This window comes from Rissa tridactyla, chromosome 1, assembly GCF_028500815.1.
Source record: "Rissa tridactyla isolate bRisTri1 chromosome 1, bRisTri1.patW.cur.20221130, whole genome shotgun sequence".
Lineage (NCBI taxonomy): Eukaryota > Metazoa > Chordata > Aves > Charadriiformes > Laridae > Rissa > Rissa tridactyla.
In genome coordinates, this window is record NC_071466.1 from 88,047,778 (window position 1) to 88,065,560 (window position 17,783).

Sequence of the window (17,783 nt, forward strand, 5' to 3'; positions counted from 1 at the left end):
TAACATCAAAGCTGTCAATGTTGTGCATGCTACCTCAAGAGTGGTTTGCATTGGTCATCATTTAAGACTCCCAATACGGTACTGTTAGCACAGGCATAAAAAGAACACTAATATTTTGCATTAAATATTTGAAATAGGGAGAAGTTTTTTGAAACAGAAAGCTTTCCACAACTGCAACAAGTTGAAGTTAACCCCATGCTGCCTCACAGCTGTGTATACCATCTCCCCAACATAAGGCCCATCTGCAACACACGTAGATGCTCAGTATCCCAGCTTGGAACTGTAGACACCTCACCTCCCTGAATGGAGGTGCCCAAGATGTGCCTTTGTTGTTGTTAAAGTTTCCTCCCTTATCACCTTCCCTAAGCAATCGGGACCCCGAGGGAGGCAACCACCTTCAGTTTTACATTCCTTCTAGAGCTTCTCCAAAAAAAAGTTAATGTAGTTTCATACCCACCTCTTCCTAAAATAAAGTGGACTGTGCACTATCCCTGCCAATGTATACCTCTCTGTAGTCTACACCCCCTGCCTCCACACACATGCATGAGGACAGTTTAAAATGCTTTTGCAAACCTCCCCTCTCCACACACATTTGTCTGCTACTGTCACTCTGTCAGTCAAATCAAACTACGACATACCTTGCAGCCAGCTATATTGTAAAAGACGAGACATGAAAGTAGTAAAGGGAGATATCCACCTTTCTCAATAGCTTACTGTATCCCCTTGGATTAACTTTCCATCTCCTACACATATCTGTGCTCAACACAAAAAACTTCACTCCTGTCTGCAATTTGCTGTTCTGCCAACCATGCTACAAGGAAAGTGTTAAGAGAGCTGCTACTTCTCTATACTTAGCAGGCAGTCTGTAGGAGATGAAAGGATATGCTATTTTCAAAGGCAAAAAAACTTTTAAGAATATTTCACACAACCTTAATTACCCCCCCCCCTTTATTTAACACTGTCCTGAACTTTTTGTCAAAAGGAATAAAACAAGGCTAAATATCAAGAACAGTGTTAGAATGATTTTGAAAGCTCTTAAATCTGAAACTAAGCAATTGTAGATGGCCTCATGTATTCCCTTCCATTCAAATGTGCAGAAAAAGTGTGCCCTGGGGCATGTAAGGCTCTGACAGTGTGTTCCAGTTATGTCTCCCGATAAGAAGCACAGCTCAGCTAAGTAAGAGAAAAGGTATTTTTTTCAGGTAACTACTGCATATCCGTATCTTAGTAACTTAGATCCTGAAACACTGTGAATGACAGCATGTACGTGCTAGGAATAGATCTGATATTTGGTGGTGCTGTAGGTGGCAGCAGGATCTCTTCTACTATCTCCTAACCCTAAAATCCTCCATAAAAATGTTACAGAAAAACAGCAAAGGAAAAACTGCTACTGCTTTAGTGATACAACACATTTGACACCTAAATACCTTTCTACTAAAGAAATGGTAGAAGCCTATACCAGCAGAGTCCGCGCAAAAAGAGCCACAGCAACAAGCTTGCCTGCTGCAGTTTAGCTCCAGATGTGCCCGCAGTCTGGTGCCATAAATCCCGCCACATTCAGAATGAAAAATCTAACACTTGCTAACAGCGCTACAGTTGACATTTTTACTTCTTCCAGGAAGCCAGCAAGCTTGCATCTGATATTCTTCCTTGACAAAGGAAGCTCTCAAAGCAAGGACAGTGGAGACTGTATCACATTTTCCATGGAAGCTAACCAGTAGTGTCATTTATCTCTTCATTCACTACACAATGCAAACAGGTAAAAACTTTAGGTAACAAATCAACTGCTGTACATAAAACAAGAGCCTTGCCTACTTAAGCGTACTTTGTGGATTTAGCAATTGATAAGTATTTAGCAATTTCTGCAAGACAGTGCATTCAAAAATACGCTATCTGCAGCATTTACAAGAAGAAATCCGAAAACTGCGTACAATGATGCTAAATATCAGTGATTCTCTCTTGGTTTGATTACTTTTAAAAATCACAGAAGAATGCATCCTGGACCAAAAACATACAAGAAAGATATGTCAAAAATATGTTGGGTTTTTTTAATTTCTTTTTTTTACACCAGTTTTACTTTCCTTTGCTAATCTGGAATTCCACCATTATAACTTTAGTTAATAAACCTACTAATCAGGGTTGCTACATTAGGGGAAAGTGAACAAGAACTGCAGTAGTTTTGGCCATATGCACAAAAAAAACAAACCCTATCAATGGTAATACTAGTACAGCAGCAGTTGCTTATTCCACGCTTCATTCTATATCCCAAGAGATTCGTCTTACCTTCATCTGGGCAATACTTCTTGAAATGTAACAGCAACATTCACCCCGCAAATCCAGGAACTATACAGGAATACTTTTCAAAGTAAATTAGATATCTCAACTCTTATTCCTTCCCTCTTGAATAGCGCTTAACTAGAACCTGCACCGAGCTGAATAAAAATACCCTGAGCGGTGGCTGCCATACTGCAGCACTTATAACAAAGTAAAAGATCTCAGGTTCTGTGTCCCAATAAAAAAAAGCTTGGTGACAACATCTCATGCCTCTGTAAGAGCAGGAACTTGCTGCTGCCAAGAGAGCCTTGAGGTCCCTGCATCCACTTCCCCTGTTCTTTTCTCCTCTCCACTTCCACATGTCATGAACCAGGATGCAGTTACTCCTTCCCCAGATCGATGGGCAAGAAAGCTTGCTTGTTTGGACTGTAACTGGTTGGTCTAATAAAAAGAGGTTATGTGTCCACAAAGCTTGCCCCATTGGAAAAATACATTCAGCAGACCTAGCATTCTTAGCAGAAGGCAACTGACTATGGAGCTCCTTGCCAGGACTGATTAGACATAGGCTAACTATGGTCAGATCAAAGTTCAGGACACACCTGTACAAGAAAAGGCTTTGTTTGATAGTGGCAACAGCAAGTAGTTCTGCTGAACGCAGAACGCCATATCACCACACACCCAGGCTGAAAGTTGGCACACGTACAGGAATCCTGCACTCTTCCAGAATTTTGTTTCACACGCAGATACAAATCAAAAGATAAGAGCCAGGGCCTGAAAAACCTGCCTACCCACAGTAAGTGGAAAGAGGAGAGGGATGAGTAGGTTGAATTGGCTTAAGTAACAGAAGCCAGTAAATATTTTGGAAGGGAACAGGAGGAGTCAGAGTCGCAGCAAAAGTCGCATCCCCTCCTACGCATGTAAGAGGAAAACTTGGAAAAAGGAAGAGCAGCTCTAGGTATGCACAAGAAAGATGGCCTTCCTCTACACCTGAACTGACAGCAGCAAGAGGAGTAGCTGGCAATGGGGTAGCAGGCAAAGGGACTAAGAAAATTACAGGTAATAGCATCACAAACAGCCAACTATACCCACCTTCTCTACCTTCACCGAGAAGGACTGATGCTACCAACAAAAAATTATCAGTAGAAAATTCAGCATCCAAACTTCTTACATGAGAACACAAATGGACTTTAAATGAAGTTCTCCCAAACAAGCGAGCAAACATTTTGGTATTGTTTCTGTCCACAGACAAGAGAACCATCTAACTGTAAGAAACAAACAATTTGTCTTTGCTTTGAGTACTTTTTTACTGAGGCACTGAACATTTCTGAACCAAAAGGAGAAAGTCAGCTACCACTAGAAGTTGAAGAGATTCTTGTGCTTGACAAGACATTTGAAGACTCACTATAATGTGCTTGGGTAAATCCAGAACCAGGAGACAAATCCTGCACCACCTTGTCAAAGCAGTGCTAGCTGATGCATGCTGAAGGAGGTATTCCCTCTACAAACCTGACATCATCACCCATTACAAGTTTGTGTAATCTACCTCAAATTCAATTCCAAAAGACCCCAAACTGTATACTCAATCGTTGGCACTCAGGTTCTGCCTACAAATAAGTATGTATATTTATTTATTTCACTGTTCCCTAAAAAGAGTACTTAATATCCGCCAGACAATGCTGAAATCACCTTTTTATGGAGTGACGCTTAAGAAGGATAAATTGTATTTATTCTGGCAAGGCATGAAGTAATGGACTAGATTATATAGCTGGAAACAAAAAAGGGGGGGATTAATGCATTCAAATCTAGTTGGAGTTAAAGCTAAATTTTAGCTGCTGAACAATTATTCCATATTCCTTTAATACTTTTGTTTCTTGTGACTTTTCAGCTACCCAATTTTATAAAGGGCTGTACAATATTATCAGCCTGAAATGCTCCTTCTCAGAATCAGGTCCAGCAGTTCTCAGTCATTGGGACTGAAGGTCAGAACACAAAAATTATATCTTTCAAGCACTACCTTATACCATAGGAGTTTTGACCAGAATTTCTCAAATAGAATCATAGAATAGTTTTGGTTGGAAGGGACCTTAAAGATCATCTTATTCCAACCCCACTGCCATGTGTGCATCATCAGGAGATAGCTGGATTCATTTCAGTGCAAAATAGCCATTAGAAAATCATCTTGAGGACTTCTGCCCCTCTACTTCTTTGAGTCTATAACTTAAGGAAGTATATCATACTGCAACACGTGTTAAGCAATAGCTGCTGTGAAGACTAGGAAAACATTCCTCAGTCTATTTGGTTTTTTTGTTACCTTTGATTTTCAAAGAGCTCTTTGATATGATGATTCTCCATTTCTGAACAGTAATGCCTGAAGCAGAGGTTAAATAGCATGGAATGCGTTTTCTTTTCCTTTCCACCTTTTTCCTCTTCCCAGTCTCCTTGCCTCCCCTCCAGCTGCCAAAAGAAACATTTAAGACCTACTTTAGCCCTCTGGGCTCCCACTGCAGGAGGCAGGTGGGCGGGTGAGAGGTCGATTCCTGCCAGAGCCCATCTGATGGGCCCAGCCTCCTCCTTAGCCTCATGCTTTTCTGTCCCTCAGCTCCCGAGGCTGGATGGAGTGGGGTGAGCTCTGCTGGAGCACAAGAATGAATTACTGCATTGAGTGCAATTATGAAGCTGGAGCGAGGAACAGGCCTGAGCATGGGAATATATATGTATATGATGGAAGATGTATCCAAGTCTACTGGATACATCTCTAGCTCCTGGAACTGTAATTTGTGGGACGCTAGGACACATGCTGTGTGCTTGCTGTGATCTTACACCCTACCCTCAATGTCTTCTTCTAGCCACCAGGGATGAGAGAGCAGTGAAGGAAATACTGTTGCTTTGACTAAAGCAGCCACCCTTATGACCTCGTTGGCAGGGGCGAGTAGACGAGAATGGAAGAAAACGCCATTAGAGAAAAAAATAAAAAGCCTTCTTATAAAAATTCAAGAGTTAACCTAGTAGGATGTCAGTTTATCAATAGCACAGGTGCACCATTATCAGCAAGTAGGCAACAGAAGATCTATGTATTGCAGGGTTTTACATCAAAAGGGAATTCAGTGGACTTCCAGCAACATTACTGTGCTATTTTAAACACCTTTTGAATTGCTACATGGCCTGTATGCCTGTCACTATGCTTTAGGGAGCAAGCATCACAAGGAACCTTGGTTGCATGAAGACTTCCTTTACGGTCTTCAGTTTTTCTTCAGCATTACAGACCAGCCATGACAAAAATTGGATTTGAAAGTGGATGCGCTTGTACTGTGTAACATGACTTTCAGTTCCATTCACACATCGTTTGGGCAACTTCATCACAGATTAAATATATTTAAAGATTCAAAGACAGCCTACCTATTCTTTTTAAGACAGACTTTGGCAGTACGAGACTTAAAGGCAGACTGGATACAGGTAATGACTATGACATAAGAACAAAGATTACAAAACCTCAGAGGGAAAACATACTGCGAGGGGGAAATATGCAAAACAGCCCCTAGATTATAAGAAGCATTATGAAAAACAAACTCTTCCCATTATGTGTAAATGCCTCAAATAACCTGTGCAGTTATTTCTGTTGCAGATTTTCTTTCAGTTCTGTAGCTTGATAATGCCACAAAAATTCAACCTTTCTGCAGAATATTTTCTCTAAACAATCTCTCCCCTATGCATCACTCAAAGTTTTTCATTCAGTGCCATAACCCAGCCTCAAAGAGCCATGAGACACATCCTGGACCACAACCCTGCAATCCAGCATTCTTGTCCAGAACCTCATCAAAATCCCATTTATGCCAAAGGAAGGTCACCCATTTATTTAATTGTACCATTAAACCACTTCCTATGACTGTTGAAAATTGCCATGTTTACTTATAACCACAGCACTTAGCACAACTAAACCCAGGAAACAGAATGGAAATACTTACATCTATTAATAGACCATTAAGTGAATGGGGAAAAGATGCCCTGTGGCTGAAGCACAGTACTAAAAGTCAAGAAACTAAGGATAAAAGTAAAGCGCTCTTCCCTCTTCCCTTTAGGACAGGGAAAGGAGAACCAGCCCATCCGTCATTTATTTTGGAAGCCATAATTGGCTTACTTTTTATCAGCATTTTAAGAGCCCCAACAGCATGTTTCCAGTCCTCTTCTTGAGGTCTCCTTCCCCTGACACAGATTGGGTCTGTATACACACACGTGAATGCCACATTCAACACAAATGAAGGAACGAAAAAGACTGATGAGAGCACATTAGTCACCAGTGATGGGAGAAGGAAAGCGCTTCCCAAAGCAGACACAATGCCAAGGGCAAAAGTTTCTCTTCAGCTGGTGACAAGCACGCTGTATCAGGCTGTCCCATCACGAGCATCTCCTCCCCTCACCTCACCGCAGCAAGTCTGTCTGTCCAGCTGAACCAGATCCCCCTCCTGAGGGAAGGGAAATTAGAAACCCTTACCTAAAATATGTAAAATCACAGTAACAATGTGTGGATAAACACTGCAGTATTGTCTTATTTTCCCTTCTGGGACAAAAGGAAGGGCTTTTCTTCTGCAATTTTCCACACAGCCACCTTAGCAGCACGAGAAAATATTTTTGTTTCATATGACTTGAGGTTGTGTTTTTTTCAAAGTGAGGTTTATTTTACTTACAGCATAATTACGTATTTGAAGTTTATTCTAACTAAATAATCAAGGCTAGTTTATTCAGACTGGTGTATTCTTCAAACTACCACTGATTTACTGCTTAGGTAAAAAAGCAGTGGTGCTCTTCCTGACCAGGCAGGGAAAGACCCCTTCAGCACTCCTGCTGGAGTTAACAAACCCAGGCATGTCGCACTGCCTTAGGAAAAATTGTATCTTTCTTTTTTGATGAAAGCCACATTAAGAATTTCAGTATTCCACCACACCTGCAAACAAAATTAATTGCAAACTAGAAATATTTGCATGAATGTTTTGCTGAAATAAAGAAGAGCTCTTCTAGCTTCTGCCTGGCGTAAGACAAGTAATTTGATAATTCATATGCATTGAACCAAGCAAGGCATGCTTCCAGATCCAACTGAAACAAAACCACAATATGTCCTCCGGTATCTGGCATTAAAACAGACAAACCAATCAGATATACTAGTGTTATTACTATTTTCTTGAAGATTTTTTGAGATGCTTTTACAGTGGCATCCACAAACTGATACACGGTATGGAGTATTTTTATCCAACACATCCTTTTCCATCCTATCAAAACCTCAGGTAGAAGTGATAAATTCTAGAGCCTCGTTTTATTTATTAAAATCAAAAGGAAAAAAGAATATCTAAGAACAATTATTCAACAAACAAAGGAAAGTAGATTTATGAAACCTCACACACTCTCTTCCAAATGGTTGATTAATGTTGGATCCATGATGGCGTTAAGGTTACAGGGCATAAAATCAGTTCCTCTTATTGTGCAAGTAGATGCACTAACATGCATGTGTGGCCAACAGGCAGCTGGCTCTGGCATGAAGGACTAACTCAAAAGGCACCTCAGACTAAAATATCCATTATATCAAACCAAGTTAATACATATTAAGTGGACTGGACCTCTTGGAAGGCAAATGCAAGCACACAAGAATGACTCTAAAAAACAACAGATGTAATTATTAATGAAAGGCTTGACTTGAAAAGCTTGAGCACTTTAGTGTACTTCTGTACTCAAAGTACAGAAAGTTTCCAGATTTTTTGCACACCAGAAAAAGGATGTGAATGCCCAAGACTGCACCATACATTATTCACTCTTGCAATCAAAAAAAGAAAGTTCAAAATAAGCTAAATATTATGTGATGAAACAATCTCCTCCGTTAAATCACTACAAGAAATTCAGCTCAACACCATGTTTTTCAAATTATCCCAATCAATAAAAGCACATATGCATAACACTAGAACACAAAAAAATGCAGTTTCTATGTTGTAAAGGAATTAATTTAACAAAAGTGAAACATTAATAAGAGAAGTTTGCTACTGGCACCTTTATTTACGCCAAGGAAAATAACATGAAATCACAGTAAAAGAACAAACTTTGGCATGCTGAGAAACAAACAGTTTAAAGCAAAGTGACTTCTAAGCAAACAGCTACCACAACGCAACTGTGCAAACCCTGCACAACATCAGGAATACTTCTAGTCATCACTGCTTTGGGCATTCTCACTGAAAAGCGGCTAGAAAGCATAGAGGAGCCTACCTGCTACTTGACTGAAGTTTATGCAAAGATCACAGAAATCTCGGCAAAGTAGACATTTGTTTGCAGCACGTTAATACCACAAGAATGATCAGCTTCCTCTTGATCAAAGGAAAACAGATACAGACACATGAAAGCAGTAGCAAAAACCTCCAGTGTGAAAGAGAAACTGACGTCCCAGAATTTAGGGCAAAACATTTCCACACAGTTTGATCTGACATTCAGTAAACAACAATGATATATGCAAATAATACAGTAAATGAAAACAAGGACATACATCACAAGACTTCATATCGCAGAGGAGACGGATATTAAATAGTTATGGAAAATGGATTATCCGCAGTAGCTACACTTTAAGAGTTACAGGAATAAAATGAAGAAGAAAACTAAGATGTGATCAACAGGCATGTTAATATATTAATTCATTACATGTGCAGAAAGCCTGAAATCTACATGCGTTATGTACATACACAGAACACAAAAGACAATTCAAAAGCAGAAGTAATTCTATATGAAACATTCTGATTCCTATTTAACTATAACAAGAAGCACTTTACTAAGATCCTTACAACATTCAGACCTGCAAGAGAGTGCTGGGTGCTAGGGTTTTTATGATCTTGACAGTTTCACGATACGAATGAAGAGAAGAAAAGAAAAAAAGTGTTATTTGAGTGACAGACACCAAGTCTGACAGATTTGTTACAGTATTTTAAACAACATAACAATGATCTTGAGTTTAATTTTTTTTCACATTTTAATGGTTAGCCAGATTTCCACTGTCCCACTTACCTCTTCTCTTTACACCCCCACATATCATCATCATTCATCATTGTGGAGATAAAACACAGTGAAAGGTATTTCTAAATAGCCTATCTAAAGTCAGTCCAGGGTAATACTATGCTGTAAAATACCTCTGTGATTAGCCAAGATTTCAAGTCACTTTTTTTGTCAATTTGATAGGCAGACCACTAAATTACTTAAGTAGCAGGAATTCACTGGATGGGCTGCTTGAACACAAGTATATTGGGAAAACTAATAATACCATGTTCTTAAATGCACTAATTCCAACCATAGAAAATACATAGGTAATATATCAAGTTGTGATGGAGATACCAAACACAAGTCAATTACAGCACAGTAACTCAGAAATTATCTAAATGTCATAAACCATGCACATTTAAAAAAAATCTGTTGCAGTACTGAAAGAACTTTGCTTTTGATTACTTAAATTACCTTGGCTGAGTTACAGCATTACTACTCCTTCCATTATTTAAGCGTATTATCCAGATTTTTCCCTCTCAGCCAGTAGGAGAGATTCACAGCAAACTTAACTTTGGGTGTGTAACACAAGTGTATTTAACATACTTACTGACCCAAATCATTGTGCCACAGTACACTGAGAGCTGAGTATAACCTGTCACACACGCGCACATCATCTGAAAGGTAACCAAATCCAGCAGGACCTATAAGATACACAGACCTCACAAAACCTGAAGTTACCATGCTTAGAACAGCTGTGAGAGCCAATTAAGAGAGGAAGATGGAAACAGGGAGGACACAACTTGAGCTGGTTGTTACTCAATGCAGTTAGCATTCCCATAATTTGCATTAGTTTCCTGATCAGCTGTATTTCCCCCCCAACTCGTACAGTCCAGATATTTATAAAAATTCTATAGAAACAGTACTTTAAAAAACAAAACAACACATCAGTGGATATGAAACTTAAACTGAGAATAACTGCTTCTAGGTTCTGCTCAACAGCTTGAGCCAATTGTAAATGAAGGGCTGATAATTCTAATGCCCTGTCAGAGAGCTGGTGCAAAAACCAGATTTCATGAGGAGTGGTCAAGATAAGTGTAACAGAGAAAAGACAAACAAGCTACTCAACAATACTGACACTGGGACCTTCTGGCAGACGTGACACACACAAGAAGGAAATAAGATTATTTTTTTTTTAATCACCTGAACAGTCCAGAATTAAACAGAATTAAAAGCCTGGCTCTTACTTTTCTGTAGCCTTAAAATACATTTGTAAGTGAATGACAGATATGAATAAGAATTTAAAAGCATTTCCCCTGTCGGTTTTGCTCCACGCACATTAAAAGACCAATAACTAAGAAAGTTATAATTGTATTTTATTTATTCATGAGACAAAAAAAGCCTTACTACATAAATCTCCGTATAATATCAACATGCAGGATATATAGTTTCATTTACATTAAATATGTACATGCTCCTTCAATTAGCATGCCTAGAAATAATTACCTAATATTAAAAAAAGCATCCCTGAAGCCTTTCCACTGCTATGGATATGCTGGCCACCAAAGGAGAGATACGTGACACTATACAACAATGTCTTACAACCACTAAAGTTTTCAGAAGCTTAATTTTCCTAACATGTACAATTCAAATTATATACCTTCCTTTTATTTCTGCAGTCTTGGAATTCAAAGGTAAGATATTTTCTTTCACTACAATTTAATGCAACTGAGTTGGGAAGGGATCTGACTTTTTTTTTTTTAATTTTTTTGAAAGAACAGAGGCAAAGTCTATCAGTGTTACAATATTTTAAATAATAAAACAATAACCTTGAGATATGTAGGAGATTAAACTGCTCTAACTAAACCAAATACTTGCAAATGGTAACATCACATGAAAAGCAGCACAAGAATTAACCTTGGGGATAAACAACCTTGAATGTCCATATATGAGAGAAAATAATATACTACCAAAAAAAGGGAGTATAAAGTACACTTTCTTTAAATCATTTTGGCTGATAAGAAATCAGTTGGAAAAGAACTTCTATCCAGAAGAAAACCCCACACAGTATAGTTAAAGAAATACACACACAAATTCCTGTCACACAAACTGTTTCTATGATGTACAGTCTGAGTTGGCACAACACGTAATTTTTTCTTAAATCCTTTTAGTGCTGACCAACTTTTTTATACCGAAGTATTCAGTATTTCAATCTCTCAGAACATGCGTTAAGCAAATTCCACTGAGCAAGAGATTCAATACTGAGCAGCTTGTCCTTCAAATGCTATTTAGTCATTACCATTACTACAGATGGCAGCAGCAATAACGCCTACATTTTGGTCACCTAGTGCTCTCCCTGACAAAAAGATTCCTACAATGCCTTCTCAGGCTGTAGCATCTCTATTGTTTGCTGCATGCCTTTGATTTTTGGCGAAGGGAAACACCTGAGCTCTGCAAATATTATTTGTTTGTGCCACAGAATTTTGCTTCTTTTTGCAAATTATACACCATTGAACATCAGTCTCTTCCCTAGTAGTAAAGAGATGCAAATATCTCCCCTTACTGCAGGCTTGTTTGCTACAGCTTGATCTGGGCAGACAGTCTGAAGTGATGGACATGCTCAATCTGTCGCCTCACTTTCATTGCCACCCTCGCAATACCCTCAGCACTGGAGGACCCTAGAGATAAAAACTCAGATGCTGCCAGAGAACTACAAAGTTTGGGAAAGGGGGCGGTAGCAGCAGCCACCACCCGTCGCTGGGGCGGCACCCTTTCTACGGGCAACGCAGTGGCAAGGAGCATTTTACTTTGGGACACAGAGGTAAAGATTCTTCCCATCCCAACGAACAAGATGACGACTCCAGGACCGAGAGGTACATACAAACACATGAATTAAGAGAGTATCAGTTCCACATCCCTGACTTGCATTAGTAGCTGTTGTAAGTGCTACAAAATTGGTAACTTGGGTCCCAGAAAAAAAAAGAGTCTCATTCTCTGCTGCAACAGATCCAAATCCCAACAATACTGCTGTCTGTAAAACACATTACAAACATATAGACAGTCTTTTACACCACATTGCATATTATCTTCTATCAGCCAAATCAAATAACAGAACTGGCTGAGACCACTCTATACTGCTGCATTTGAGCATTAGTGTTCAAATGTCGATGCTTGACCACAAGTGAATACATCTGTCTGTGCCGGCCCATGCTCTACAACACATAACCCATTTGATACCATCTTTAATTACTAGGTGCTACCTTCTCTATGGATTCCCAATCTCATACAGGGTGAACTCCTGGTCTACACGTACTAAGTGAATCTTTTTTGCAACATTTGCCTCTGAAGTTAGAAAGTACAGAGCAGGAAAACACAAGAAGAAAAGTAGTCTGGGAAGAGAATGAGTGGGCAGACTTCTTTACGCTTTAGAGAGGGAGGGGAAAAAAAAAAGTCACAAATAAAAATTCTGAGCAAACTGTTTTTCTCCCTTCTATTCCATGTGAAAAGTGAAAAAATGGAGACCGAAGAGCTAGAAGTGCTTGACTGCTCAACTGCAACTGCCTACCATGGGAGCTGAAACTGCTGAGCACTGGAGGAGGGTGAGGAATGGCAAACACAGGCTTTCCCGGCTCCCTCCTTGGCTCTCCACACAGCCTTACCTCAGAGAGGTCAAAGACTTGGATTCATCTTCCCGCCCCATAAATTTGGGATAATACCACTTGCTTATCTCCCAAAGCAATTGTAAAGCTGCTTTTAGCAACTACAGTGGCTTAGGACAAGAGGGAAATTATGCCCTCTTACGCCCCAGGTTCAGATGGTTTGCCATCCACAAAGCCAAGGCCCCGTATCAGATAATTAAGGTAAAAGTATAATAAGCAGCTGCCTAACTCCTTAATCACCACGCATCTCACACGCCGAGCCGGGGAGAGGTCATGTGAAGGAAGAGCAGCCAGACCCACCCCGACACCTACACATGAGGCCAAGAGCGAAGGTCCTGACCACCAGCCTTGGCCCCAACATCTCCTGGTACTGGCAGACTTCATCCCACGCCACACGCAACTCCAAACACCACCGCAGCCTCCACCACACCTCACACCCACCCTCGGAAATTAAGTTACCTTCACCCAGCAACGAGGAGGCACCTTAACCGGAGCCGTGCCTATAGAAGGGCTCGGAGTGGGGCGTTCAGGCTCGATACCAGCTCAACCAGTTTGCTGCCCGGGTTGGCCAACCCACACGGGCAGGCCCGGGCACCGCTGGAAATGAGGTTTATAAATCGCTCCCTCCCTCCCCGCTCTCGGCTTCGGGGCACAACCCAGCTGCCGCCCTCCCCGGCGGCACCGCCGGCGGTCGGGGAAATCGTGGCGGCCACAGGCGGCTGCCGGGCGAGCCCGACTCGCCGCACAAAAGCCACCTCATGGCAAACACCTCCCGCACCACAAAGGCGGCACCGGCCGGCGGGGTAGGGTCTCGCCGAGCTCCCCGGGCGAGACCCGCTCTGCCTCCCCCCCGGCAGCCGCCAACCGCCGGCTCCCCCCGGCTCCCGCTCCCGCCGAGGATAACCTGCCTCATCCCTCGCCGGGGCCGCCCCCTCTCCGAGCCCCAACGGCGGCCCCTGGCCCGGTTCGAGATGGCGGACGGACCCTCCCGCCGTCCCCTCCACCCGGCTCAGCGCCGCGCCGGCCGGCACCTGCCGGGCAGCTAGGGAGCGACCCTCGCCCGCCGTCCCCTGGGGCTCCAACAGCCCCGGCCCGAGGCGGGAAGAGGACGGGACGGCGCCGGGGGCAGCCGAAGGAGGGGGGCGAGCCGCCGTCCTCGGGCACCTTGCGGGGCCGCAGACTCATTCCTTACCTGTGGCCCGCGGGTAGCTGCGCGCAGCCCCCGGCTCCGCCATCTTCCTCGGCCGGTGGCCGCCGCCGCCTCCTGCTGCTGCCGCCGCCGGGTCTCCGCTCCGCGGCGCCCAGCGGCCGCCGCACAGGCGCACTGCCCGCCCCGCGGTGTCAGGTGCCCCGGGGAGGAGCGGGAGCGGGGCCGGGCACGGCGGCCGACGACAGCCTGGTGCCGCTCGGCGGCGGCTCCTCGCCAGGTGCTGCCGACGCCCCGCCCCGCGGCGATGAGGGCGGAGGGGCGAGGCTCTACCGGCGGAGCTTCGCCCCACCGCATCCCCGCCGCCTGAGCCCCGGGAAAGCCGCACCTCGGCCGGCGAGACGGGGAGGGCCGGGCCTGGGCTGAGGGCGGCGGGGGCCCGCTGACAGGGGAGGCCTGGCCCGGCGTCCCGGCACCTTGCGCCGGGGGTCTGCCTTCCCTCGGGCGAGACAGCCCTGGTGCCCGGGCACGGTTTAATCGGTCTGTCTCGGGAAGCCAAACGACGTGCCCTGCCGGCTTTCTGCGAGGTCCTGCTATTTTTTCCTAGATTTCCCAGGTTTTGTGCCTGGAGAAAGACACAAGCGCGTCCTCCTTGTCCGGCTGGCGGATCCCACCCGAGGCAATTCCCACATCCATAGGCCTGCGGATGGGCACTCAAGCTGGGCCGGCCCTGCGGTGGCAGGGGAGAAACAGGGAAACATAATCTCTTCTTTTCTCCTCAACATTTATGTGCTAACGGTCAAAAAACACCCCAAGAAGTTGAACACGCAGCTTGCGGATTTGTTTGGCTCCCACCTTCCCAGTCTTCGCAGTTTCTTGACCATGCGGGGACACTCCGCAGCCCCAGAATGTCATTGGAACTGGTGCGAGACGCCAAAAAACCTTATTCATCTTTGGTGCCAGTTTACCAAAATTGAACATGAAGACATGCTTCATCCTCCCACTTTCCATTCTTAGTCCTTTTGTTCTGTTCTTTTTGCCTGGCAATTATATTCCCATTATAATCTTTAGCTGAAAATACAGACCATAATCAATATGGGGGTGGAGGAGGAAAATATTTTCCAGTCATTTTTTTTTGGAAAACATTTGCTTTGGTATTCCTGATGTGTCTCCCAGTAAATTGCTATTTCTTGTTAAGTGTAAATTACTGTTTTCGGGCACTGGTCAACGATTTGTCTTCCATTATACAGCCAAGTGGTGTCCTCGTGTTTGGGTTCACACACTTCAATAAAAGTTTAACTAGACAGATTTAGTTTTTGTTTGTGTGTATAGTAACAATTATTCCTGATGCTGCCTTGTCACAGTGAAAAACTTCATTATTCATAACTCTGCTAAATTTTAGAAGTTTCAATAGATACTTTCATGCCAGCCGTTTCTCAGGCTAAACTTCTGCAGGGGTCTCCACGTAAAACCATTCTACCTGTCTAAAGATGAAATCATGCCATTTTGCTCATGTTACAGAAGAAAAATCCTTCCTGTCTTACTGTAGCCATGCCTTCTGATTTCCAGGGGCTCTTTTGGCAACAAAACCAAAAGAAGGAAGACTGTCCTGTAATCTTAATTCATCTTTAGCCTATTGGTGCCTGACGAACACACGGGAAGGAACAGCTGGTCTCAGTGCAAGTTTCATGGGCTTAGCGTTGAGGGAAAGGAAACGGAGAGGATGAGTTTCCAGGACTGGGAATTAGGAAAGCAGGGAATGGATGTGGGGGATATGAAGGGATAGGAAAAGATGGAGGAGCCAGAGGCTGAAGAGGGAAATGTGAGGGTATATTCCGGGAGGGTATTTGGGCAGGAGCCGGTGGTTGGGTGGATAGGGATGGATAGGACCACAGGAGAATGTGCCCCGGGGTACGTGAGCCTACTAGTGCTGGCTGTCCAGTGGCCGTGAAGCCCGTAAGCACAGCATGTCACACGGAGAAATAAGTAGTCTCCTACGACTGTAATCTCCTCTGATAGCTGGCTCACAGCCTCACGTGTATTCAGACTGGGAGTCATGCAATGACAAAAAGATTTTAAAGAAAACTTAAGGAAACTATATAGAAAACAATAAAGCTCCGAAGACAAAAGCCTCCCCTATAGCATTGTATGTAGTGTGTGATATGAGTCAATTTTTTAATTACCTTTGCAGAGTGTTTTTTCTGCAAGACTCCTGCCTCATTCAGTGCAAAGGATGTGTTTAATTAATGTACAGTTCTTCAATGTTTCTCTTCATTTTCATCATGTAAAGTGGAATCTTTCATGTCATAGTCACTGTACATTCTTCAAACCCTGCCTTGAAGGCAGGTTAATTAATTTCCATGATGGCTTTCCTGTGGTACTCTCGTAACTCCTTCAAGCATTAATAAATTTAACTTTATAACAGCCTTCTAAGTTGAAATAGTGCTATTATCATACCTTACACACAGGGAAGAACTAAGAGAAGGTCATGTATCTGGAGTTGTCTGTAGTTTGTTGTTAATTCTTTTATGTTGTAGAGGTTGGCAGGTTGTTTTAAAGCAGGGAATAGTGGATTTAATACAGTGTGCATCTACCAGCACCTAAGAAACAAGACCATAACCATTCTTGCTCAGGTTTGGCTTTGAATACTTTACGGATCTTTAAGCACCAGACGTAGCGGATTGCTTGCAATCTGCAAAGCTTTGGCATGCACTGACACCCAGGAGTCGGAAGGCAGTTTCAGACCTATCTATCTGTGTATCCTTCTTTATGACAGAAAGAGGAGCTCTGGGGATTTGTTCAGTCTTCAACTTTTAAAGAGGAAGTTATGAGCTGTTTAATTTTGCCCATACTTTACAGAACAAGATTATTTTCTTGACGGTAGCAGCTAAAGGGGCTTTTCCAGATGTGATGGGACTACAGCCAGTGTCTGCATGCTCAGAGTTGGAGATGTCACCATGTCCCTTTCTGACTCTCCGCCCCTGCCCCCCCCCTTGCTTTACTGTCCCTTCATATCACACAAAAGGAAACCATCCTAGAGGCAGTACATCACCAGGAGCAATGTGAGGCTCCACTTTGGAGTGATAAGGGAAGGAATACATAACCTGACAGCCCTACAGCCTTGTCGAGATGAGGGGTGGGACCAGGAAGTTTCTCCTCACCTCACAGGACCGCTTCTCACCTGTCTGTGAGGGCAGGGAGATGGGCAGGGAGAAGCCCTGTGCGTGCTGGGCTGCAGCCAGCCTCTTACCATCAGTCCTCCAGCATGAATTGTAAGGCAAGGCAGGAATTCTCCCAAGCGCAACTTCATCTCTGTAAGGGATGTTGTATTGAGCCCTCTGATTGGGAAGGTTTTTTCATTGCAGACACTTTGGTTATCCTGCTTTCTTCATCTGATGCCCAGTTTGTCCTTCTGTGAAACAAACTCTGGTAATACTTTTTCCAGATTGTTGTATTTTAAAGCATTTTCCTTTCTCTTATGGTGTGTTGTGCACTGTTAGAATCAACAACACTTCAGGTTTCTTTTGTGGGAAACATTTTCTCCTTTACAACAAGTTTTCAGCAGGCGCTGTATTGAAACAGGTCTGTCCAAATATTCACACGAGGCACAATAGGTGTTGGTCAACCTAAGAATGGGAAAATCTCAGAGGCAGATCTGCAGAGAGTAAAGTCTTAAAGTCGGTTCAGGATGCAGGCAGAAATAA

The 17,783-nt window shown here is 43.1% G+C and overlaps 1 protein-coding gene across 3 annotated transcripts in view; it reads right to left on the bottom strand.

Moving 5' to 3' along the window:
• Positions 1-14,271, bottom strand: part of MAP7D2 (MAP7 domain containing 2) — an 88,474-nt gene extending 74,203 nt beyond the window's left edge. For all 3 annotated transcript variants that reach the window (XM_054203525.1, XM_054203520.1, XM_054203510.1), the window contains exon 1: positions 14,125-14,271. In XM_054203525.1, the coding sequence (XP_054059500.1) occupies positions 14,125-14,167 (43 nt within the window). In that variant the 5' untranslated portion in view covers positions 14,168-14,271. The remainder of the gene's footprint in view (positions 1-14,124) is intronic.
• Between the last annotated feature and the right edge of the window lie 3,512 nt (positions 14,272-17,783).